Source organism: Salmo salar, chromosome 05 (assembly GCF_965601325.2).
Source record: "Salmo salar chromosome 05, fSalSal1, whole genome shotgun sequence".
Taxonomy (NCBI): domain Eukaryota; kingdom Metazoa; phylum Chordata; class Actinopteri; order Salmoniformes; family Salmonidae; genus Salmo; species Salmo salar.
This window is the reverse complement of record NC_138295.1, coordinates 27,074,787-27,101,095: the sequence shown is the minus strand read 5'-3', so window position 1 is coordinate 27,101,095 and position 26,309 is coordinate 27,074,787. Positions and strand designations below refer to the sequence as shown.

At 41.8% G+C, this 26,309-nt stretch overlaps 1 protein-coding gene across 3 annotated transcripts in view; it reads right to left on the bottom strand.

Moving 5' to 3' along the window:
- Positions 1-398: 398 nt before the first annotated feature.
- Positions 399-26,309, bottom strand: part of LOC106604535 (follistatin-related protein 5) — a 211,253-nt gene continuing 185,342 nt past the window's right edge. For all 3 annotated transcript variants that reach the window (XM_014199254.3, XM_014199251.3, XM_014199252.3), the window contains 4 exons: positions 20,211-20,360; positions 17,174-17,281; positions 14,877-15,001; positions 399-3,389 (listed from right to left, as the gene is read on the bottom strand). In XM_014199254.3, coding sequence (XP_014054729.3) covers positions 2,687-3,389; positions 14,877-15,001; positions 17,174-17,281; positions 20,211-20,360 — 1,086 coding nt within the window. In that variant the 3' untranslated portion in view covers positions 399-2,686. The remainder of the gene's footprint in view (positions 3,390-14,876; positions 15,002-17,173; positions 17,282-20,210; positions 20,361-26,309) is intronic.

Here is a 26,309-nt window from a genome sequence, read left to right as displayed (position 1 = left end):
ACTCAGCTATTGCAATGTCTAATGATGATTGCATTTTTTATAAAATCATGGTTACGTGAAGTGCCCATCAAGAAGTTATGTATGAGCACACACATTGTGTAGGTCTTCCTTAATCTCAAGCAGACAAGATTGGGTGTGGAATTAGTTTCATAAGTGTGACAAAAACGGCTGAATCAATATAAGGGTCATTCAAATGAAATTACTTTTCCAAAGCTCTTTCAAATAGATATTTGAGAAAGATACTGCTTGTTCATATTCGCTGAATGTGTAAATGTGAGCAGCAGAACTGAAGAGGCTGAACTGTGTTGAACTTGGTTTTTCAGGTGCATTGATAGTTGGGCTGAAACCATGTTTGAAACACATTTTCCACAGAAAGGAGATTCTGGCATTTTATATGGTATTTTCAAAGGTATATACTTTATTTTCAGGTAAAATGTCAAGCGTGTATTCTCTACATAAATAACGACCACATGAATCAACAAACAGTACATGGCTATAATGGAAATGACAACGTTTCAGTGGGTGACATCAAAATGTACTTGGTCAAGGATAGATGCGGTAAAGAGGTCAAGGGAACTCGAACAAAACAATGGAACTGCCATGGAAATGAGTGGGGGAAAGGGCAATGGGGGAAAGATCCCGAGTCACCTCATTGCCCCCTAGCAAAATTAGTCTACATTTAGGTTATTGTTTAAATGTGTATTTCACACTATGTTGAAGTAAAAATCGGATTATAATGCTTGTATGGATGTCAACCGCTACACATGTTAATGTCATCATCACCAATCAACTGCATTACAGCTAAAAAACAACTTTGACTACCATCAACGAACGGGAGTTAGCATTTAGCAGTCTCTTCTTCTAAACCTGAAAATCGGACATAAGTAAGCACATTGTGGGCCTGTTACAATACATAAATCATGACGGTTCTGACGAATATCCACTTTGTTCAATCAGATTTATTGAATGTGCGCCAATCTGGTCAATGGAACAGTCTGCATTCCATTGACTCCTTTACCTCATCTATAGCGAGATGACCATGGTGCTCTTTTCATTTTTTAAAAGGAGGGTGCGTATACACTGGAAATAATGAACAAAGCCCTCAAAGTTGTGAAACCTACCATGTTAAGGAACTCATTCAACTCTGCTTCTATATAAAGAACACAATAAGAAAAGTCAGAGGTAATCAGTACAGTCCTATGGGTATCAAGGGACAACACCAAACAAAATGTGATAAGAAAATGTTTTAAATGAACTGTAATTGAATTGACCAAATAAAACAAAACATCAAAATGTATTAAATGTCTCAAACAGGCCTGTCCATAAGACAACCAAGGGTCCAACATTAGAATTGAAAAATACTGGATTAACATATTCTTCATTGTGTTTGTGTTAGAGTGCTATGGTGAAAATGCATAGAATGTGTACTTTGAGGAAACAATTTTGTGTCCTAAGCACAACGGGCCACGTACTTGTCAGGTTTCATAGGTTCAACTGATTCATCCAACTATGCTCTGCCTTGTAAGATTTTAAAAGAAATGTGACTCGCATTTTAAGCTTATACACCAAGGTCTCTCTCTACTGTCTCTACTCTCTCTTTACTGTCTCTCTCTATATATTGTATACTCATTAGACTCATACAGCTCAAGGCCTTCTATTCTCTACAACCACAAAAGCCCACTTCCAACTAAACAAATGTATCTTTCTTTCATTGTAATATTAAATATTTGTTACACATTGCCAAAATTGACTGACAATATGCAAGTAAATATATATCATATATAGTATGATTGCTTTTGGGCCTGGGGTATTCTTCAAATTGACATACACACACTGACATTGTGACACAAAGTGGGAAACTTTAATTAATTTATCCCACAAATATTAAGATGGATCAATTTATTAACATTGTTGTTGAGACTTGGGTTGTTGGACGAAATAGAATTCCAACCATTTGCTCTGTTGATGACTCTTTGAGATCAACGGTGACCAAGCAGCACTACATCATAATGGACAACTCAATCTCTCTGTCTCCACTTCAAATGAGACTGGATCTCAGCAAGAGCTTGTTTTAATTAGCCCAGAATGGGCTCCACGTCAGTCCGGGATGAACATTTTTTGAAAAACATGGATTTTTGGAGCATCTCTCACCATGAAGGAGGGTCAAAGACAAAAAAAGTGTAATCTGCAGCCGCAACGGGAATAATTAGGTTAATTCCTCTTTTGGAGTGTTTTCCTTCAAGGCACAGGAAAAAAAGAGGGAAAGGGGGTAAATGAAACAAAGGAGGACAATCTAGAAATATTTTCTCCCGCATTTTAGAGAAACGCCATTTGATGTGATGTGATTGAAAAACATCTAGCCAATTGAATTAGTGAGACTTGCAATCAAAAAAAGTATAATATGCAGATCATTTGTCTAATTTTAACAGAGATCCTCTAGAAGATCTTGGAGAGCAACTTGATGTTGACAATGTGGAACCACCCAGTTGAAAGCCAAGATTTCAACACGGCTAGCAAACAACACCAAAAAATCGCTCCCTATTTTTTGGAATGAAGGTCCCAACATCCGGTTTTGAACGGTCAATTCTGGTTTTGAAAATGTCTTACTTTTTTCATCACACCCAATAAATTATATATCTGCAACAAAATTCAGTGCAACTTTACCTTAATAATAACACAGACCGGCCTACGACTCGCCAACCCACGCCACTACATTGCCTTTGATGACATCAGTGATCTCGCAGTTGAGCTTGTTGAGACGACCATCCAGGATGAAGATAGACTCCCTGGACGGGGTCATGAGGTACTGTCCGAAAAGTCCACTGCCAGTCATCACGCGGTTCCTACTGCTCCACGGCCAATCGGAAGTCTTGGTGGCCTCCTTTAGGCTCTTGATCATCTTCACATTGCCTGTGCTCAGCTCGACGTATAGAGAGTCCGTTTGGCGTCCCGAAGTACCAAAGATGTTGTACTGGTGGACCTCGGTGAATGACGGCTGGAAGGCCACGTCAGACAGGTGGAGGTTGGTGTGGATGTCGAAGGGCTTGCCGATCTCCCCGCGCACCGTGATCTGCTGGATCCTCATCAGGCCATCGTGGTCGTCCACCGTGACCAGGTAGTGACCGTCCGGGGACACATATGGGGTGCCGGTGACGTCCCCGTTGGGTCCAATCACAGAGTCCGTCACACTGTCCACGATGAGCTGGGGTTGCGTGGTGCCTGTGGAATCAGGCCTGCAGTTGACAAAGTAGTAGCCGCCAAGGTGGGTGTAAGCCAGAGACTTGGGGATGCAGTTGTACTCGCGCAGGCTGATGTTCTTCACTGACGACGTGGTCTCCAGGTCGATCTTGTGGAGTGCCGGTTCATTTCTGTGGAGGACGATTCCAAATCTAGACAGAGAAGACATTTTGAATGTTAATAAACTTGTTCACGTGTTTTTGTGGCAAACATAAAACAAATATACTCACTGTAGAGGGTCGACACAAAAAAAGTGTAAAAGTTATTTTATTTTATGCCTATTTATTAATGAATGAAATAATTCATTAATTCATTAATAAATAAATACCTACAGGCTTGAATCCATTTGCACATGCTTCCTGATGTCACACTAGATTAGAAATAATGCAAACTTCACCACGACTACAGTTACAGTACATTTACAATTGTGGAGAGTAGAATTACATTTATGATTGTCAAGAGAAGTACAAGGTCTGTTATCCTCACGACTATTGAATAGGTGCACATTTTCCCCGCTCACGCTGTCATGAACATCTTAACAGTGACAGGGCCTTCCATTTCCACCACCTCTCCTATTATTATACTCTGAATGGACTAAATAGATTTGACAGAGGGGTGTGTGTATCTCTTAGCTACAATATCTCAGTTCCTCAAAGAAAAGGCCTTTAGATTGGTTTGAGAAGAAGAGCGGGGTGGATACGGTCTAGACATTTCACATCAGTGGCCATTTTCTTATCGACTCAGATGAGCAATCTCTGCATGCGGAGTTGAAATTGTCTGCCCTATGCTTCATAGTAATAGATTTCAATGTGCATATTAATCATTGAAAATGCTATATTATACATAAAAAAATTATATAGTGATAATGACACATTAGAATTATCTCTTTAAAGTCTGGAGGGAGAAAGTGCGGGGCTGACAAGGCTCAATTAAATCTGAATGCTGTCTGATTAATTCTGACATGCACTTCAATCTTGGTATCATCCATCTTCTTTTCTGCAATTTGAAACGCCCCCGCTGTCTGTTCATGTGGACAGAAATTCGCTGTTAGAGAGTGATGGAGCACATTATCAGCACTGTGAAGTAAAGCATTGATCCAGAGATTGTATAGTCCATTTGGGAAGCAAGGGCTGGGGACTTGGTCATCAAATGGACTAATGGTTCACGTGAACTAGGTGCTGCATTGGGTTATAATGAGATAGGAGGGACTGCGTTGCCATGGACTTGATCTTTTGATATATAAATAACCTTTAAAAATGTACTTTGGGAGTTTCTCTAACTTCCAACACAAAATCCCCAGAAATTCTTCCCAGGGAGCTTTTTATCCCACGGCGAGCACTGTCGAATAAAAAAATAAAATCACACCCACAGGGAGCGAAGTGAATTCAAAGGTAACACATTAAAAAATTGCTATAATTTGATCAATGGGAGAAAGAGAAGAAAGGAAAGGAAAATACAGTTGTTGGTGGACTCCTGGTAGGGACAAAGGAGTACTGTGTCAGTGCAAGCAACTATGAATACAATTAAGTGCTATGAGAACGTATCATTAGTATGGTGTACATTGTAGGACATCCCTAGTCCCCATGATAAATGTCCTTACTCTCCACAAATGTGTTAATTAGGACAGATCAGTGAATTGAACACATCTGCAGTGGTATAAAACAGAGTGCTTGATATATGAAGGTCAATATGACAATTTTGCCTTCAGCTTTATTTTGTCTAAAAATAAGTAGTCCTAAAGTTTGTTAGGAAAAGTAATCAATAAAAATGGGCTTGTTTACTTTCTCTATGAACAGTAAAAGTGACATTTGGGCTGGCTTTGCTTGTAAACCCATATCATATATCAACACATTGAGCAAAATTCAAATTGCCAGCTGTTTTTGTTGTTTAGTTATCAGCATGCCTCCCATGGGTACACTATGCAGATTTTTCCAAATACTGTGAAATTATGTGAAAAGTAACACTTGTGTGTTGAGTTATGAGCTGTATACTTTGTTGTACTTTTGATTGCATACTTTATAATAGTTTGCAATAGTTTGCTTTTTTGTTCATTGGAACTCCATTCATAAACAGAGGAAATTAAAGTTGTTGTCGCTAATGGGCGAGACGACCAAAAAACATGGCTACTAATCTTGTTGCTATTTCCATTAGGCTTACTGTTCAATTAATATCAAATTGATCAAAAGTAAGGCAGTGCAAGATGTATACCTGCTATGGAAGAATATCACATTAAAGAGTTTGCTTACTAGCAGACTGGAGTGAAGTTTAGTCAGTTATTTTAATGAATGTGAGCTCCAAAAGAATCGCGGAGGCGATTACTCTGTCCAGTGTCTGTGTTCTTTTGCCCATCTTAATCTTTTATTTTATTGGCCAGTCTGAGATATGGCTTTTTCTTTGCAACTCTGCCTAGAAGGCCAGCATCCCAGAGTCGCCTCTTCACTGTTGATGTTGAAACTGGTGTTTTGTGGGTACTATTTAATGAAGCTGCCAGTTGAGGACTTGTGAGGCGTCTGTTTCTCAAACTAGACACTCTAATGTACTTGTCCTCTTCCTCAGTTGTGCACTGGGGCCTACCACTCCCCTTTCTATTCTGGTTAGAGCCAGTTTGCGCTGTTCTGTGAAGGGAGTAGTACTCAGCGTTGTATGAGATCTTCAGTTTGTTGGCAATTTCTCGCATGGAAAAGCCTTCATTTCTCAGAACAAGAATAGACTGACGAGTTTCAGAAGTTATTTGTTTCTGGTCATTTTGAGCCTGTAATCAAACCCACAAATGCTCATGCTCCAGATACTCAACTAGTCTAAAGAAGGCCAGTTTTATTGCTTCTTTAATTAGCACACAGATTTCAGCTGTGCTAACATAATTGCAAAAGGGTTTTCTCATGATAAATTAGCCTGCTGCAGAGGATAAGTTCATTAGAGCTACCAGCCTCAGAAATTGCAGCTCAAATAAATGCTTCACAGAATTCAAGTAACAGACACATCTCAACATCAACTGTTCAGAGGAGTCTGTGTGAATCAGGCCTTCATGGTCAAATTGTTGCAAAGAAACCATGACTAAAGGACACCAATAAGAAGAATATACTAACTTGGGCCAAGAAACACGAGCAATGGACATTAGACCGGCGGGAATCTGTCCTTTGGTCTGATGAGTCCAAATTTGACTAAACTGTATAAGTGTCTGAAAGTAGTCAAAAGTTTAGGATTCGGTCCCATATTCCTAGCACGAATTGACTACATCAAGCTTGTGACTCTACAAACTTGTTGGATGCATTTTCTGTTTGTTATGGTTGTGTTTCAGATTATTTTGTGCCCAATAGAAATGAATGACAAATACACTGCTCCAAAAAATAAAGGGAACACTAAAATAACACATCCTAGATCTGAATGAATGAAATAATCTTATTAAATACTTTTTTCTTTACATAGTTGAATGTGCTGACAACAAAAGCACACAAAAATAATCAATGGAAATCCAATTTATCAACCCATGGAGGTCTGGATTTGGAGTCACACTCAAAATTAAAGTGGAAAACCACACAACAGGCTGATCCAACTTTGATGTAATGTCCTTAAAACAAGTCAAAATGAGGCTCAGTAGTGTGTGTGGCCTCCACGTGCCTGTATGACCTCCCTACAACGCCTGGGCATGCTCCTGATAAGGTGGTGGATGGTCTCCTGAGGGATCTCCTCCCAGACCTGGACTAAAGCATCCGCCAACTCCTGGACAGTCTGTGGTGCAACGTGGCGTTGGTGGATGGAGCGAGACATGATGTCCCAGATGTGCTCAATTGGATTCAGGTCTGGGGAACGGGCGGGCCAGTCCATAGCATCAATGCCTTCCTCTTGCAGGAACTGCTGACACACTCCAGTCACATGAGGTCTAGCATTGTCTTGCATTAGGAGGAACCCAGGGCCAACCGCACCAGCATATGGTCTCACAAGGGGTCTGAGGATCTCATCTCGGTACCTAATGGCAGTCAGGCTACCTCTGGCGAGCACATGGAGGGCTGTGCGGCCCCCCAAAGAAATGCCACCCGACACCATGACTGACCCACCGCCAAACTGGTCATGCTGGAGGATGTTGCAGGCAGCAGAACGTTCTCCACGGCATCTCCAGACTCTGTCACATGTGCTCAATGTGAACCTGCTTTCATCTGAGAAGAGCACAGGGCGCCAGTGGCGAATTTGCCAATCTTGGTCTTCTCTGGCAAATGCCAAACGTCCTGCACGGTGTTGGGCTGTAAACACAACCCCCACCTGTGGACGTCGGGCCCTCATACCACCCTCATGGAGTCTGTTTCTGACCGTTTGAGCAGACACATGCACATTTGTGGCCTGCTGGATGTCATTTTGCAGGGCTCTGGCAGTGCTCCTCCTGCTCCTCCTTGCACAAAGGCGGAGGTAGCGGTCCTGCTGCTGGGTTGTTGCCCTCCTACGGCCTTTTCCACGTCTCCTGATGTACTGGCCTGTCTCCTGGTAGCGCCTCCATGCTCTGGACACTATGCTGACAGACACAGCAAATCTTCTTGCCACAGCTCACATTGATGTGCCATCCTGGATGAGCTGCACTACCTGAGCCACTTGTGTGGGTTGTAGACTCCGTCTCATGCTACCACTAGAGTGAAAGCACCGTCAGCATTCAAAAGTGACCAAAACATCAGCCAGGAAGCATAGGAACTGAGAAATGGTCTGTGGTCACCACCTGCAGAACCACTCCTTTATTGGGGGTGTCTTGCTAATTGCCTATAATTTCCACCTGTTGTCTATTCCATTTGCACAACAGCATGTGAAATGTATTGTCAATCAGTGTTGCTTCCTAAGTGGACAGTTTGATTTCACAGAAGTGTGATTGACTTGGAGTTACATTGTGTTGTTTAAGTGTTCCCTTTATTTTTTTGAGCAGTGTAATATATTGTGTAATTATTTTGTCACTTTTTTTGTAAATAAGAATATAATATGTTTCTAAACATTTCTACATTAATGTGCATGCTACCATGTGCCATTGGAACACAGGAGTGATGGTTGCTGATAATGGGTCTCTGTAATGCTATGTAGATATTCCCCAGAAAATCAGCCATTTCCAGCTGCAATAGTCATTTACAACATTAACAATGTCTACAATGTATTTCTGATATTTTTTTAGGTTATTTTAATGGACAAAAATTGGCTTTTCTTTCAAAAACAAGGACATTTCTAAGTGACCCCAAACTTTTGAATAGTAGTGTATATACTAGGCAGTGTCAGAGTAAGGCCCAAAAAATAGTTAAAAACTCCAGTCACCCAAGTCATAGACTGTTCTCTCTGCTACCGCACAGCAAGCGGTACCGGAGCGCCAACTCTAGGTCCAAAAGGCTCCTTAACACCTTCTAATCCCAAGCCATAAGACTGCTGAACAATTAATCAAAAGGGCCACACAGACTATTTCAATTAACACCCCCCCCCCCTTTGTTTTTACACTGCTGCTACTCGCTGTTTATTATTACATTTACATTACATTTAAGTCATTTAGCAGACGCTCTTAACCAGAGCGACTTACAAATTGGTGCATTCACCTTATGATATCCAGTGGAACAACCACTTTACAATAGTGCATCTAAATCTTTTAAGGGGGGGTTAGAAGGATTACTTTATCCTATCCTAGGTATTCCTTAAAGAGGTGGGGTTTCAGGTGTCTCCGGAAGGTGGTGATTGACTCCGCTGTCCTGGCGTCGTGAGGGAGCATGTATTATCTATGCATAGTCCCATAACCCCTACCTACATGTACAAATTACCTCCGATACCCCCTGTATATAGCCTTGTTATTATTCTTTTATTGTGTTACATTACATTGTTTTACTTCAGTTTATTTAGTCAATATTTTCTTAACTCTATTTCTTGAACTGCATTGTTGGTTAAGGGCTTTGTAAGTAAGCATTTCACATTAAGGTCTACACCTGTTATATTTGGCGCATGTGACTTTTTTATTTATTTGATAAGCATGTAAAAAAGTATTATGCACTGCTTATGAATTGATTATGTAAGGGTTATGAATGTGCCATGTATGGGTTATGAATATACATTTACATTTACATTTAAGTCATTTAGCAGACGCTCTTATCCAGAGCGACTTACAAAATGGTGCATTCACCTTATGATATCCAGTGGAACAACCACTTTACAATAGGGCATCTAAATCTTTTAAGGGGGGGGGGGGGGGGGGGGATATGTCATGTATAGGTATGAATGTGTTATGTATGGGTTAATAATGTCCTTATTTCTAACCATCCTCCAATATGAAAATGTATGTATATTAAATAATGTATATTTAATAATGTATGTTAAATCATGTATATTTAATCATGCATATGAACACTGCAATGTCTACCGACAGACTCTTACTGGCCATTGTCCATTCACAGACCTAAACGTAAAAACATGAGATACAATACAGCCAACAAAACTTTCAACCCTGTCGGCTCACCACCAAGCGAAGTAGACACAACAGCACAAAAGATTGGAACGGAATTGAAGTCCAAGACCTCAATTATAGAGTCGGCAAAAACATTGACTAGAGACTCTATGTGCCCTAAGATCACAATCAAGTGGCTCTTGTAAGCCGCGTTATCAGACGTTTCCAAGGGATAAGGTATTTAAAAAATCCTTATGCACAACACCATATCCTTGGCATCAATTCACAACTCCCCAGATGGTTTTGCCTGGCAAATCTAAAAGCCTTCAAAGCCTTTGTATATTGTGATGTTTAGTGCCCTGGACTCCTGTTTTGTGCTATGAGGTACACTGACTGCATATTGGTTTGGGGGAGTTGTTGGGCACACCCACAATGGATCGATCTTGGCTGAGGCTAATGGAGTTATTTAGCATGAAAGGCTATCAGTAGGTGTGCTTGATTGAGTTTAATCTGTCCAAAGTGGGCAGGGTTTGTGCATTCCATTGGACCTAAAGGGTGAGAGTCCGCCTACCTATCACACCTTGGGAAGTTCAATCTTGTTCAATCTAGTGCACATAGGGCAATGTGTTTTTGTGAATGTGTGTGGGTTTGGTGTGAAAGTGTCAGTGTAGTGTGTTTGAGTGAGTGTTTGTATACAGTGACCTCCAAAAGTATTGGGACAGTGACACGGTATTGGCTTGAAATTATACAATGACTGTGAGGTCATGACTGTCAGCTTTCATTTGTGGTATTTTTATCAATAGCTGGTGAACAGTTTAGAAATTACAGCAGTTTTTGCACAGTCCCCCCATTTTAGGGGACCAAAATTATTGGGACAAATTCACTTACAGTACCAGTCAAAAGTTTGGATACACCTACTATTTGAGGGTTTTTCTTTATTTTGACTATTTTCTACATTGTAGAATAATAGTGAAGACATCAAAACTATGAAATAACACAAATGGAATCATGTAGTAACCAAACTTTTTTTATATTCGAGATTCTTCAAAGTATCCACCCTTTGCCTTGATGACAGCATTGCACACTCTTAGCATTCTCTCAACCAGCTTCATGAGGTAGTCACCTGGAATGCACTTCAATTAACAGGTGTGCCTTGTTAAAAGTTCATTTGTGGAACTTCTTTCCTTTTTAATGTGTTGTAGCCAATCAGTTGTGTTGTGACAAGGTAAGGGTGGTATACAGAAGATAGCCCTATTTGGTCAAATACCAAGTCCATATTATTGCAAGAACAGCTCAAATAAGCAAAGAGAAATGAAAGTCCATCATTACTTTAAGACATGAAGGTCAGTCAATCCGGAAAATGTCAAGAACTTTGAATGTTTCTTCAAGTGCAGTCGCAAAAACCATGAAGCGCTATGATGAAACTGGCTCTCATGAGGACCGTCACAGGAAAGGAAGACCCAGAGTTACATCTGCTGCAGAGGATAAGTTCATTAGAGATACCAGCCTCAGAAATTGCATCCCAAATAAATGCTTCACAGAGTTCAAGTAACAGACACATCTCAACATCAACTGTTCAGAGGATTCTGTGTGAATCAGGCCTTCATGGTCGAATTGCTGCAAAGAAACCACGACTAAAGGACACCAATAAGAAGAATATACTAGCTTGGGCCAAGAAACACGAGCAATGGACATTAGACCGGCGGGAATCTGTCCTTTGGTCTGATGAGTCCAAATTTGACTATACTGTATAAGTGTCTGAAAGTAGTCAAAAGTTTAGGATTCGGTCCCATATTCCTAGCACGAATTGACTACATCAAGCTTGTGACTCTACAAACTTGTTGGATGCATTTTCTGTTTGTTATGGTTGTGTTTCAGATTATTTTGTGCCCAATAGAAATGAATGACAAATAATATAGTGTGTCATTTTTTTGTCACTTTTTTTGTGAATAAGAATATAATATGTTTCTAAACATTTCTACATTAATGTGCATGCTACCATGATTATGGATATTCCTGAATGAATCGTGGATAATGATGAGTGAGAAAGTTACAGACGCACAAATATCATACCCCCAAGACATGCTAACCTCTCACCATTACAATAACAGGGGAGGTTAGCATTCACTAACGTGTGCTAGTTGTGAAATCCATACTGTAACTAGCAAGATCACTTGGCGTGTGCTGCACAACAGTGAGTGACTCACAAGGCTCCGGTCTCTCGGCGTTGTGTGCTTGTAAACAAACGTACCTGGGAACTACCGCTAAGCTTCATAATGAAAAATGATGTGACAGGTGACATGAAGAACCAAATCTGCTTTATCTCCTAACGTATTGCACAAGTTGACTGCAGGTATTTACTTAAAAAGTAGCTACAAATATTCACATTTATATAAAAAAAGTATAATAAATAGTTCAACGGTAATGACGGTATTGAGAACCATCAAATAGATATTTCCAAATACCCCGGTATACGGTACTTAAGGTATACACCCCAAGCCTAGTTAATGCTGCATTTCACGTTAAAGGAGAGATCAAGGGAGTTCACTAAGTAAAACTTTTGCTTGTGGAGACACCAGAGCTTTCACAAAAAATAAATAAAAGCTTTTTAATCTAGCAAGTACTCGGGATAGTCATTATTTCTTATTAGCATGGCATCATGAATGAGCAAGAACTAGCTAATACTGGGACATAAAAGGTCAACATAGTTAGGCCTATAGGAATGTATCCAAACCGAAATATGTAATGGGCAATTACACCGTAACAGAGTGATGCTGCGACTCAGACTCACTTTAAAATTTATGCCAAAGAAAAACAAATGATTACAAAGTTAAACAAATCAACTCTATGCATAAGGATACACATTTATTTGAGGAACAGTGCAAATGCAAATTTTGCTAACAAATTGATGATACCAACAGCACAAACCATCATTCTGTTACCAAACTTTGCATCTGCACTGCTCTTCAAGTATGGTTTACTTTGCAATCATTGGTTTTTGTTTGACATACATTTGAAAGTGAAAAATCTGAGTCTCAGCATTACTCTGTTACCGTGGAATTTCCCTTATGCACAGATATTAGGCCACGTACTGTAATGTCTGGATTGGAATAATCCACCTCTGAGACACATCAAAAATATACAGCTGGGATCAAAATTAGGTTTAATAAAACATGTATTTTTGTTTCTTTTCAGAAACGTCTACATCTAAGAGACCATGATGTTTGTCTTTCTGAACATACAGTTGAAGTCGGAAGTTAGGTTGGAGTCATTAAAACTAGTTTTTCAACCACTCCACAAATTTCTTGTTAACAAACTATAGTTTTAGCAAGTCGGTTAGGACATCTAATTTGGCAATGACACAAGTAATTTTTCCAACAATTGTTTTCAGACAGATTATTTCACTTATCATTCACTGTATCACAATTCCAGTGGGTCAGAAGTTTACATACACTAAGTTGACTGTGCCTTTAAACAGCTTGGAAAATTCCATAAAATGATGTCATGGCTTTAGAAGCTTCTGATAGGCTAATTGACATAATTTGAGTCAATTGGAGGTGTACCTGTGGATGTATTTCAAGGCCTACCTTCAAACTCAGTGCCTCTTTGCTTGACATCATGGGAAAATCTAAAGAAATCAGTCAAAACCTCAGAAAAAAATGGTGGTCCTCCACAAGTCTGGTTCATCCTTGGGAGGAATTTCCAAACACCTGAAGGTGCCTCGTTCATCTGTACAAACAATAGTAGGCAAGTATAAACACCATGGGACCACGCAGCCGTCATACCGCTCAAGAAGACGACGCGTTCTGTTTCCTAGGGATGAACATACTTTGGTGCGAAAAGTGCAAATCAATCCCAGAACAACAGCAAAGGACCTTGTGAAGATGCTGGAGGAAACAGGTACAAAAGTATCTATATCCACAGTAAAACAAGTCCTATACCGATATAACCTGAAAGGCTGCTCAACAAGGAAGAAGCCACTGCTCCAAAACCGCTATAAAAAAGCCAGACTATGGTTTGCAACTGCAGATGGGGACAAAGATCGTACTTTTTGGAGAAATGTCCTCTGGTCTGATGAAACCAAAATGCTGCACTTCACAAAATAGATGGCATCATGAGGAAGTAAAATTATTTGGATATATTGAAGCAACATCTCAAGACATCAGTCAGGAAGTTAAAGCTTGGTCGCAAATGGGTCTTCAAAATGGACAATGACCCCAAGCATACTTCCAAAGTTGTGGCAAAATGGCTTAAGGACAACAAAGTCAAGGTATTGGAGAGGCCATCACAAAGCCCTGACCTCAATCCTATAGAAAATTTGTCAGCAGAACTGAAAAAGTGTGTGAGCAAGGAGGCCTACAAACCTGACTGTTACACCAGCTCTGTCAGGAGGAATGGGCCAAAATTCACCCAACTTATTGTGGGAAGCTTGTGGAAGGCTGCCCGAAACGTTTGACCTAAGTTAAACAATTTAAAGGCAATGCTACTAAATACTAATTGAGTGTATGTAAACTTCTGACCCACTGGGAATGTGATGAAAGAAATAACATCTGAAATAAATCATTCTTTCTACTATTATTCTGACATTTCACATTCTTAAAATAAAGTGGTGATCCTAACTGACCTAAGACAGGGAATGTTTCCTAGGATTAAATGTCAGGAATTGTGATAAACTGAGTTGAAATGTATTTGGCTAAGGTGTATGTAAACTTCCGACTTCAACTGTAAATTCGGATGACTTTTCCGTGTTTTTTAGCAACCCTTTCAGGCAGATCTTGGTGGACCTAATTACAACTAGGGCTAGTGAACGCAACTCGCCGGGAGACTGTCGTTAAATCCCTCCTGCTTGGCACTTGGCTTCCTCCACCTCTCCAACTTGGTAATGTGCCAGCCTTCTGTATCAAGTTAAGCTTCGGTGTGTCAGCAGCTTGTGACTGAGTCTCGATGAGTGTCCGTCAAAAGTGCATGGTCCAAATCAATCTGCTCTGCATATGTCGACTCTTTGTTGCTCACAAGTGGTGGTTCAGTGAATGCGCCGCACCCGCTTTTCTGAAGGCGGTGGGGGGGGGGGGGGCGCTGATCCGAGGCGAGAGGGGGGAGGGGGTGATGCTCTGGAGTTAAACGACTGTCTTTAGATTCACTCTCAAACACCGACACTCTCGCACACACACACCCACACACACATGCACACACACATGCACACACACACTGACTCTCACTCACACACACACACACACCGACACTGACATACCTGATGTGATTAATGATGAGGCTAGCGGCAGGAATGAAGAAATCATCCACCCTATCAAAGCGTCTGCCGACTGGCTGGGTGTGGACGGTATGGTGGGACACACTCCCGCTGGCCTGATTGATCACCTAGCACCACACCGGGAGAGAGGGATGGGAGGGGAACGGAGGAGAAGAGGGGGGGATATTTAACATGAGCCACATGAATTATTCACTGTGTTTGCCTCCTGTATCGCCTCTGACACAAACTCACACTGGTAGGAGAGGCCCCGTGTGTGTGTGTGTGTGTGTGTGTGTGGGTGTGTGTGTGTGTGTGTGTGTGTGTGTGTGTGTGTGTGTGTGTGTGTGTGTGTGTGTGTGTGTGTGTGTGTGTGTGTGTGTGTGTGTGTGCGCGCGCGCAGGCAGGCTGGTCTTAATTATGCCTCAATGCACTAGAGAGACTGGCACCTCCTAACAACCCAGCAGCAGTGCTGGCTAATAACTTGTATTGAGCTGCAAACAGAAAATGCCACCTGGAACTGTGCCATCTGGGAAAGGGTTGTTGACAAAACTTGGATTGACAGTTGAGAATGTGTCCCAATGGAAGAATAGTAATTATTAGAAGGCACATCAATTGTAAGGCACATCACAATGATTTGACACCCTCTCATAACATATACTGTATATGTATTGTCAATAAACAGTGAGTTACACTAAACATTATAGTATTTGACATACACTGCGTGCACAATTATTAGGCAAGTGAGTATTCTGATCTTATCATTGTTTCTATTCACATTTTCAAACTCCAAACCATATAAAAAGGGAGGGTGTGGCGAAAGTGAATAACACCTTATATCAAGGTGTGCATAATTATTAGGCAGCCTCATTACCTCAGGTAAAATGGGCCAAAAAAGAAATGTAACTGACACTGAAAAACCAAAAATGTAAAATGCCTTTCAGACAGATGCAACACTCTTTAAATAGCTAAACTATTGAGGTGTGACCACCGGACATTCAAACGTTTTGCTGCGAATAGTCAACTGGGGCGCAAAAAACGCATGCGGAAGAAAAGGCGCAAATTAACTGCAAAAGACTTGAGAAGAATTAAACAGCAAACTACCAGGAACCCATTATCCTCCAGTGCCACCGTATTCCAGAACTGCAACCTACCTGGAGTGTTCAGAAGTACAAGGTGTCATGTGCTCAGAGACATGGCTAAGGTCAAGAAGACTGAAACAAGACCACCACTGAATAAGATTCACAAGTTGAAGCGTCAAGATTGGGCAAAGAAATACATGAAGACAGATTTTATGGACAGATGAAATGAAAGTGACTCTTGATGGACCAAATGGATGGGCCCGTGGCTGGATCAGTAATGGACACAGGGCACCACTTTGAGTCATGTGCCAGCAAGGTGAAGGAATGGTACTGGTATGGGCTGCTATCATTGAGGATGAGGTAGTTGGACCTTTTCGGGTTGAAGATGGACTGAAACTCAACTCCCAAACCTACTGCCAGTTTCTGGAAGATTCTTTCATCAAACAGTGGTACAGGAAGAAGTCCTCAGCATTCTAGAAGGCCATGATCTTATTGCAGGACAATGCTCCATCACATGCATCCAAGTACTCCACTGCTTGGCTAGCCAGCAAGGGCCTCAAAGATGCCTGAATAATGACCTGGCCCCCTTCCTCACCTGACTTAAATCCTATTGAGAACTTGTGGGCCCTTCTCAAACGTGAGATTTACAGTGTTGGAAGACAATACACCTTTTTGAACAGCATTTGGGAGGCTGTGGTTGCTGCTTCAGTGAAAATTGATCGTGAACAGATCAAGAAACTGACAGACTCCATGGATGGAAGGCTCATGGCAGTTATTGAAGATAAGGGTGGCTATATTGGTCACTGAATATTATTGAAAGGCCAAAGATTTTATATAATTGTCATTTTGTGTTACTTATCTGTTACACTTACTCTAAAAATTTTGAATAAACAAGTGAGTTGAGAGAAATTATTTTTGTAATTTAGTTGCCTAACAATTCTGCACACTAATAGGTGCCAAATAATTGTGCACACATATATTTCCCTGAGAAAGACAAAACTCACTTTTCCTGTGTTAAACATTCAGGTTTGAGGTTCAATAACATTTTGGATTGACTGAGAGCATTGTGTTTGTTCAATAATAAAATTAATCCCGAGGAATACAATTTGCCTAATAATTGTGCACGCAGTGTATATAGGCTCACTTTAGTATCAAGAAAGTATCAAAACCAACACAACACTCCTCTATGTATTGTATTTTGGTGTGATATCAAACAGTTACCTGCAGAGTGGGGAAGTTCCTCTCCATGTCTCCCCAGCTGAGGACCCACACCTGGTCGTGGGATTTGTCATAGTGCAGCTTCACTGGGTAAGGGTCAGTGCTCACCGTCTGAAAGCACACACAAGAATAAACCTCATATAGCACAGCTCTTAATCAGTCTCATCACGCTTTAGATTTCCTGGCATGCCAGGTGGACGTTTGGGAATTTTACACCAGGCAAGCTCAATCAAGCACAGCTTGGTACAAGCACAACTACTTGAAGCCATGACTGCACTTAAGAGCAACTCAGGACAATTCAACACCGTTTTTGAACAGATATATATTTGACGGTCAGCACAGCCCATATCAAAACTTTCCTCACTTGCTAATGCATTGGATTTGACAGGAAGAATCAAGTTTTCCTTTTTAACAAGACAGAAGGGAGGCTCGCCTTTTTTATGTATGAGGTGTTTGGAGGTGGAGCAGCATTTCAAATCGAGCGGTAACAGAGGCAATTGCTCTACAACAACATAGAAATTGCTTTCAATCCGTATAAATTCCTTGACACCTGGCTATGATGTGTTCCAGTCTGCTCCGACGGATGAGACATGTCTGTGACAGCCGAGTGGCTCCCATGCATTACGTCCACTCGGGTGAAGATTGACAGTAGCCAACACACGATGAGAACAGAGAGAAAAACAACACAACGCTAGTTTGGTGCAGAAAGCTATAATTGTCGTTCTTTTTAGGAAATTAGAGCAGACGCCAAAACAATCACAATGGTATTTTTGTCCTTCCCGTAATGTCAAGTTTTGTCTACTATGAAATCGTAACGGAGCATTTTAACTGGCTGCTTCATGGTAAAGTGTATGGTATTTCAGTGAGAGTAAACACGTCGTGACGGGATTTATCATACGAGGAGATATGAGAGAGATGTGTTGAGTCCTAGCTAATCTCTGAGGGTGTAGTCATCAGAGGGAACAGGTGTGCACAGAATGTTGTTGTTCTCTTCCCCTCCTGCCTCTGGAGGAGTGTTACTGCATCCATAGTCACTTGTACCTACTCTGTGTCTGTGATAGTGGCTATGCTATGAGTTATACAGAATAAATAAAGTATGCTGATTTTTTTTATTGAAATAAGTACTTTATAACTTTATAAAGTTTATGTTTAATGCATACAATACAGTGGTACCAACTATGTAGGACATTTCTCACCACACTATTCAAAGATACACCTAGCCAGTCAATTTAAAGCTACACCTATCCAGTCAATTTAAAGCTACACATAGTAGCTTAATTTAAAGCTACACCTAGCCAGTCAATTTAAAGCTACACCTCATAAGTTAATTTAAAGCTACACCTCGTAAGTTAATTTAAAGCTACACCTCGTAAGTTAATTTAAAGCTACACCTAGCCAGTCAATTTAAAGCTACACCTCGTAAGTTAATTTAAAGCTACACCTCGTAAGTTAATTTAAAGCTACGCCTAGTAAGTTAATTTAAAGCTACACCTAGCCAGTCAATTTAAAGTACAACTACATTTTCAAAGTGAAAAGAGAAAGTGAGTAACAAACGGAGACAACGCCATTTTTCTTTCCTTGGTAGAGCTGAGCGATGATCAGGTGGCTAATTAGCATTAGCTCATCTAAAGTAATGAAGTCAAACCTCCAAGTAACCCAATAATGAGCCTGAGACGGTCGCAACAACCTGACTACCTGTGGGCCCTGGGGAGTCTTCTGCAGCAGAAATTGGGCACTTTCTGGCCCCCTTGCAGTGTCCTTTTACTCTGAGACACACACACCTTTTTTAAGCCGGAACGTACCCAACCTGCTTAAGGCACCCTCCTATTGTGAGAACATTGGATCCTTTTCGTTCATCATAACCATTCCCATGCAATGATAGGCTGCCCTTTTTTTTAGGGGGGGGGGGGGGGGGGGGTGTCATGGTCAGCAATGATGTAGAGGTAAAACAATAGGTGGGTAAACGTTGATTGACGTTTAAACTGAATAAAGTAACATTCCCTATATTTTCAATGCATTTTTCCACAATAGGTGTGTAAACACTTATGCTAGATAAAAAAGTTATGTAAACGTCCTTTATGCGCATTTACCCTCCACTACACCACTGATGGTCAGGTTATATACACTAGTTGTAAAAGATGTAAAAAAAATATAGCCTTTATTTAACTAGGCAAGTCAGTTAAGAACAAATTCTTATTTACAATGACAGCTTACTGGGGAACAGTGGGTTAACTGCCTTGTTAAGGGGCAGAACGACTGTTTTTTACCTTGTCAGTTCAGGGATTCGATCCAGCAACCTATCAGTTACTGGCCCAACGCTCTAACCAATAGGCTACCTGCCGCCCCATGTAACACAATCAATTGTACCTATCTGTGCACTGGCACCAGCTTTCACTGGTTTAAGATTTTTTTAAAAGGCACACATATTTTGGTCAGGTTATGGAAAGGACATTCAAACAATGAAACCCAAATCTTTATCACAAAAAATGAACTGAGTTCCTAAATGAAGGACAGTGCATTTGTATCAAAATGAATTGAGTCAACTGAAGCTTTGTGAAAAAGGCTGTGTCCTTCCATTGACCAGAATAGCTAGCTTTTGGGCTACATTATTGTCAGTTATTGTGAATAGCGTAACCCTCTCTGACACATCAACTTTGTAATTTTTTTCAAGGATGTTTGGAAACAATATTAAAAACAACAGAAAAACACATCTGCATTGAAAGTGTGAAACAAATATTCAAGGTCCTTTTGACTCAAGGCTTCCTCTATAAATGCTTTGAATGCCATGTAAATGGACACATTGGAGTGAGGAGAAAGCGCACATATATGAAAAAGGCACAGTAACACATTTTTATAACAATACAACATTACAGCCATTGCTTTGTAGCCAATTGTTGTTCTGTCTGACATCTAAGGGACTTCCTAATATGGATGCCATATTTTTGGTTTGCTATTGTGTTTACTGCATAACACTCCACAGCAGACCCTGTCCAAAGATGAAAGTAATGTTGATTATTACATTTTTGGGGTCCGAAATTACCTGGACAGCCTTCTGAGCTGTGATGTCGACCACAAGCACCCTGGCCAAGTTTGGCTGTGTAACATAAATAAATGTATCCTTCACGTTGACCGCCGATGACCACACACACTTCTGCTCGGTCTCCCCCGCTGACTTGGGGCAAACCTCAGCCTGAAAATAAAACAAACACACACCCACACACAGTTAATACTGTACATATATCATGCAACATTGATAAAAATGACAAGTTATCTTTATCTTCTTTCATCCCCCTGAAGCTAGGACAACAGAGTGAGAGCGTCTGCTAAGTTACTAAAATGTTAATTATTTCATCAGCCATCCCCAAGTCCAAGCCTCTCTTATCACAACAGCAATACACACACATACACACAGTTTACTGTGTTCTGGTATGTTATGCAAGAACCAACATCTCCCATCTCCCTACCGCCTGTGTGCAAGCCACCACAATCCCTATATCCACCCCCCTCAACCTGGCTAAATTTGGCATGCTGTGCACGTGTGGACTGAGCTGTGCAGGCTCTGTCCTTCTATCCTCTGCTCTGTCCCTGTGTCCCCTCCCTGTCCCCTCCCATGGCCTGTGAGCCCAGCTCAGCCCCAGCATCTGTTCTCTGTTCTGGGATGTGGGAGGATTTGTTTGAGGCATCATGGCCCGGTTTGGGCCACGCAGTCACATCCTACTGTCACAGAGGGGGGTTTCTCTGACAGGTGTCACACATCGCCACGGGCCCAATCCCCTCAGTAAACCCAAGATTTGACGTCCAGCAGAGAGTGTGAATGGCGGAGTGGGTGTGTGTGTGTGTGTGGCCGTTGGTTTGTGTGTGAGTACTACTGGGCAGAGAGGATGACTTTCAGAGCGAGGTGAAGATGGTCCTGTTGATTTGTCAATATACCATTACACACAACAAATCAAATTTTATTTGTCACATACACATGGTTAGCCGATTTTAATGCGAGTGTAGCGAAACAACTACCAAATACACACAAATATAAAGGGGTGAATGAGAATATGTACGTGTAAGTATATGGATGAGCGATGGCCGAGCGACATAGGCCAGGTGCAATAGATGGTATAACATACAGTATAGTATATACATGTGATATGAGTAATGTAAGATGTGTAAACATTATTAAAGTGGCATTACTTAGAGTGCATTGTATAAAGTGACTAGTGATCCATTTATTAGAGTGGCCAGTGATTGGGTCTCAATGTAGGCAGCAGCCTCTCTGAGTTAGCGATTGGTGTTTAGCAGTCTGATGGCCTTGAGATAGAAGCTGTTTTTCAGTCTCTCGGTCCCAGCTTTAATGCACCTGTACTGACCTCGCCTTCTGGATGGTAGCTGTGTGAACAGGCAGTGGCTCAGGTGGTTGATGTCCTTGATGATCTTTGTGGCCTTCCTGTGACATCGGGTGCTGTAGGTGTCATGGAGGGCAAGTAGTTTGCCCCCGGTGCTGCATTGTGCAGACCGCACCACCCTCTGGAGAGCCTTGCAGTTGAGGGCGGTGCAGTTGCCATACCAGGCTATGATACAGCCTGACAGGATGCTCTTGATTGTGCATTTGTAAAAGTTTGTCAGGGTTTTGGGTGACAAGCCACATTTCTTCAGCCTCCTGAGGTTGAAGAGGCGCTGTTGCACTTTTTTCACCACACTGTCTGTGTGGGTGGAGCATTTCAGTTTGTCTGTGATGTGTACGCCGAGAAACTTAAAACCTTCAACCTTCTCCACTGCTGTCCCTTTGATGTGGATAGGGGGGTGCTCCCTCTGCTGTTTCCTGAAGTCCATGATCATCTCCTTTGTTTTGTTGATGTTGAGAGAGAGGTTATTTTCCTGACACCACACTCCAAGTGCCCTCACCTCCTCCCTGTAGGCTGTCTCGTTGTTGTTGGTAATCAAGCCCACTACTGAAGTGTTGTCTGCTAGCTGGATGATTGAGTTGGAGGCGTGCATGGCCACGCAGTCGTTGGTGAACAGGGAGTACAGGAGGGGGCTGAGCACGCACCCGTGTGGGGCCCCAGTGTTGAGGGTCAGCGAAGTGGAGATGTTGTTTCCTACTTTCACCACCTGGGGGCGGCCCGTCAGAAAGTCCAGGACCCAATTACACAGGGCGAGGTTGAGACCCAGGGCCTCCAGCTTGATGATGAGCTTGGAGGGTACTATGGTGTTGAATGCTGAGCTGTAGTCAATGAACAGCATTCTTACATAGGTATTCCTTTTGTCCAGATGGGATAGGGCAGTGTGTAGTGTGGTGACGATTGAGTCGTCTGTGGACCTGTTGGGGCGGTATGCAAACTGAAGCAGGTCTAGGGTAGCCGTTAAGGTGGAGGGGATATGATCCTTGACTACAGTGCCTAGTATTCATCCCCCTTATCGTTTTTCCTATTTTGTTGCATTACAACCTGTAATTTAAATGGATTTTAATTTGGATTTCATGTAATGGATATACACAAAATAGTCCAAATTGGTGAAGTGAAATGAAAAAAATAACTTGTTTCAAAAAATTACAAGAAAAAAAAACCGGAAAAGTTGTTCGTGTATATGTTTTCTTCCCCTTTGCTATGAAGCCCCTAAATAAGATCTGGTGCAACCAATTACCTTCAGAAGTCACATAATTAGTTAACTAAAGTCCACCTGTGTGCAATCTAAGTGTCACATGATCTGTCACATGATCTCAGCATATATACACCTGTTCTGAAAGGCCCCAGAGTCTGCAACACCACTAAGCAAGGTGCACCATGAAAACCAAGGAGCTCTTCAAACAGGTCAGGGACAGAGTTGTGGAGAAGAACAGATCAGGGTTGGGTTATAAAAAAATATCTGAAACTTTGAACATCCCACACAGCACCATTAAATCAGTTATTAAAAAATGGAAAGAATAGGGCACCACAACAAACCTGCCAAGAGAGGGCCGCCCATGAAAACTCACAGACCAGGCAAGGAGGGAATTAATCAGAGAGGCAACAAAGAGACCAAAGATAACCCTGAGGGAGCTGCAAAGTAACTGTGCATAGGACCACTTTAAGCTATACACTCCACAGAGCTGGGCTTTACACAAGGGTGTCCAGAAAAAAAGCCCTTGCTTAAAGAAAAAAAAAAAGCAAACACATTTGGTGTTCGCCAAAAGGCATGTGGGAGACTCCCCAAACATACAGAAGAAGGTACTCTAGTCAACTGTTTGGCCATCAAGGAAAACACTATGTCTGGCGCAAACCCAACACCTCTCATCACCCCGAGAACAACAGTGAAGCATGATGGTGGCAGCATCATGCTTTGGGGATTTTGTCATCAGCAGGGACTGGGAAACTGGTCAGAATTGAAGGAATGATGGATGGCGCTAAATACAGGGAAATTCTTGAGGGAAACCTGTTTCAGTCTTCCAAAGATTTGAAACTGGGACGGAGGTTCACCTTCCTGCAGGATAATGACCCTAAGCATACTGCTAAAGCAACACTCGATTGGATTAAGGGGAAACATTTACATGTCTTGGAATGGCCTAGTCAAAGCCCAGACCTCATGTCCGTGCATGCTTTGAGTACAAGTCCTGATAATCCGTCTGGCCCCGCTGCTTTGTGAATGTTGACCTGTTTAAAGGTCTTGCTCACATCGGCTACCGAGAGCGTTATCACACAGTCGTCCAGTCGTAACTGTTAGACCATTTACTTTCAATCACAGACTTGGCAGTCAACAAGATAAATGAAGATACATTTTCATGGACATGTTTGTGATCAAAACTATTAGAACCTCTGGGATTTAATCAGATTTCTAATTTCTGCCTCTATCAAATCAGAATCCATCTGGAGACTGAATACCTCAGAGACTCTACCTCTACCCTCCTGTAAACAACACTGCAGTGCGTCGCAACTGAGCATGTGTGAAACCCTAGGCAGCTAAGCAGAAAAAAACATGTCAGTTTCAACCAACATTGTCCTTGGATCAAATGAAAAGATTTAGAAGTATAGAAAACATAATGTGAAGCTTGTCGGGCGAACAAGCTGCCTGGGGACAATTTGTGCTCTGTAGATCATATTTGATTTTGTAGTACAAGTAAGACTAGTCCTTAGCCTTGGACTCAACAAACACAAACCTTCAACCTAAAAAACCTTGTTCTGTAGCCTCCCTTGCTTCCTGCCTCAGGAAATATGTCCGCCTCCCTACTCACTGTACTAGGAATTCCTCACAGCATTGCATCCCCTCTTCATCTGGCACGTGTATCACAGTAAGACGGCCATATACTACTTAAGAATAATTAATTGTTGGGTCGTTACCATGAACGATCAATCAATGCTCATCTACACTAGGGATCCAGAATGAACTTAAGCCTCTGAGCTAATGTACTCACACAACATTCCCTGTAGACAGTGCATGTGCTGCTGCCATAGAGTTCACTGTGATTGATATTCTAATACAGACACCGTCTCTCAGAGGAGCCCGGGCCTGATCGTTGTACATTCATAGCGCGCCTTCGCACATAACAGCTGTCCAATCGATGAAAGGGGAAAAGGAGGAAAGCACCCATTTCAGTACATGTGTAAATGTAAGAGGCATCTATCAGCGACCTGCTTTGAATAATACACTGGTTCAAAAGTGAAGGCGCAGCAGAGAGCAAGAACCATTTCAACGTCAAATGGCAATTCAACGAGAGAGAGAAAGAGAGAGAGAGACTTTTGGGAGCGCAAAAGTGCATGATCTTTCAGTTAATCTAATACATGAGAAGCAGAGAGACAATTAACTCCATATTTGTACCACACACCCCTGCAGCCCACTGGCGTACCTCTCACCCCCGCAGCCCATTGACCTACCATACACCCCCGCAGCCCATTGGCCTACCATACACCCCAGCCCACTGGCGTACCTCAGACCCCCGCAGCCCATTGACCTACCATACACCCCCGCAGCCCACTGGCGTACCTCTCACCCCCGCAACCCATTGACCTACCATACACCCCCGCAGCCCACTGGCGTACCTCAGACCCCCGCAGCCCATTGGCCTACCATACACCCCTGCAGCCCACTGACCTACCATACACCCCCACAGCCTCCGCGCAAGGTGTGGGGGCCTAGAGAGTCCGGGGTCCCATACCCCCCCAGCCTTATTGCAAAATGTGTAGAATAGCATGAGATTAGCTATAAAACTGCACATTCTTCTCTCTGCCCCATGGCAATACGTGTAAAATTGCAGGATATTAGCTTTAAACATTAACATTTTTCTCTTTGCCCCATGGCAAAATGTGTAGAAGCTGCAGTACACTACGCCCTATTTATTATGAGTTGCAACTACTTCCACGAAATAAAATATTATATGTCAAGTATTGCAAGATCAAATGTCAAATACACAAATAATTATCAAAGAGTTGATAGTTATCAAAGACTCTGCAGGCATTCGTTCCTAAGCTAATTTACGGTGACTAACCCCGATCCGGACACATTTGCGCAACCGCAGCATTCAAACCAGGCTGCAATGAAAACAAATGGGACTATAGCGACTGTGTTGGCATCAAAATCTGGGGTGTGAACTACGTTTCTATTCAAGTGTTGATTGACATGGTAATGGACCAATAGTATTGGGGAAAAGTTGAAAAAACTGACCCCTCAGAAGCTGTACGTTAAATTGTGACGTGTCACGACCTAACATACGGCACGCATTATGAAACTCATTCTGTGCCGTACAGCCTCTTTCCACCAGGTGTAGCGCTTCTCTCGCAGATAAAAAACAAGAAATGATCAATGGTGAGTATAATGGTGATTGTAAAGTTAATTACTCGTGAGTTCATCAATAGTTAATTCAATAAATTGTACATTTTTTGCCTAATTACTGCGAGCCATCATGACTCTCAAAAACCGTGGCAGCCGCAGTTTAATTGTGAAGATAAATTTAGCGCTGCCCTAAAAACCCTATTCAAATACGACACAAACCTTCAAATAGGTATGTAATGAGAAATTATATAAACTCTTTATAGTGTTTTATTTACATTTTAGAGGTGATAAGTTGGACAAATGGGGTGAAAAAAACTGTTCCCCACACGACATATCTCCTCATTTCACTATCACGCAGTAGCTTTCGCTTCCCCACCCGCCATTTTTTTAAATACCCAGCGGAGCTCCA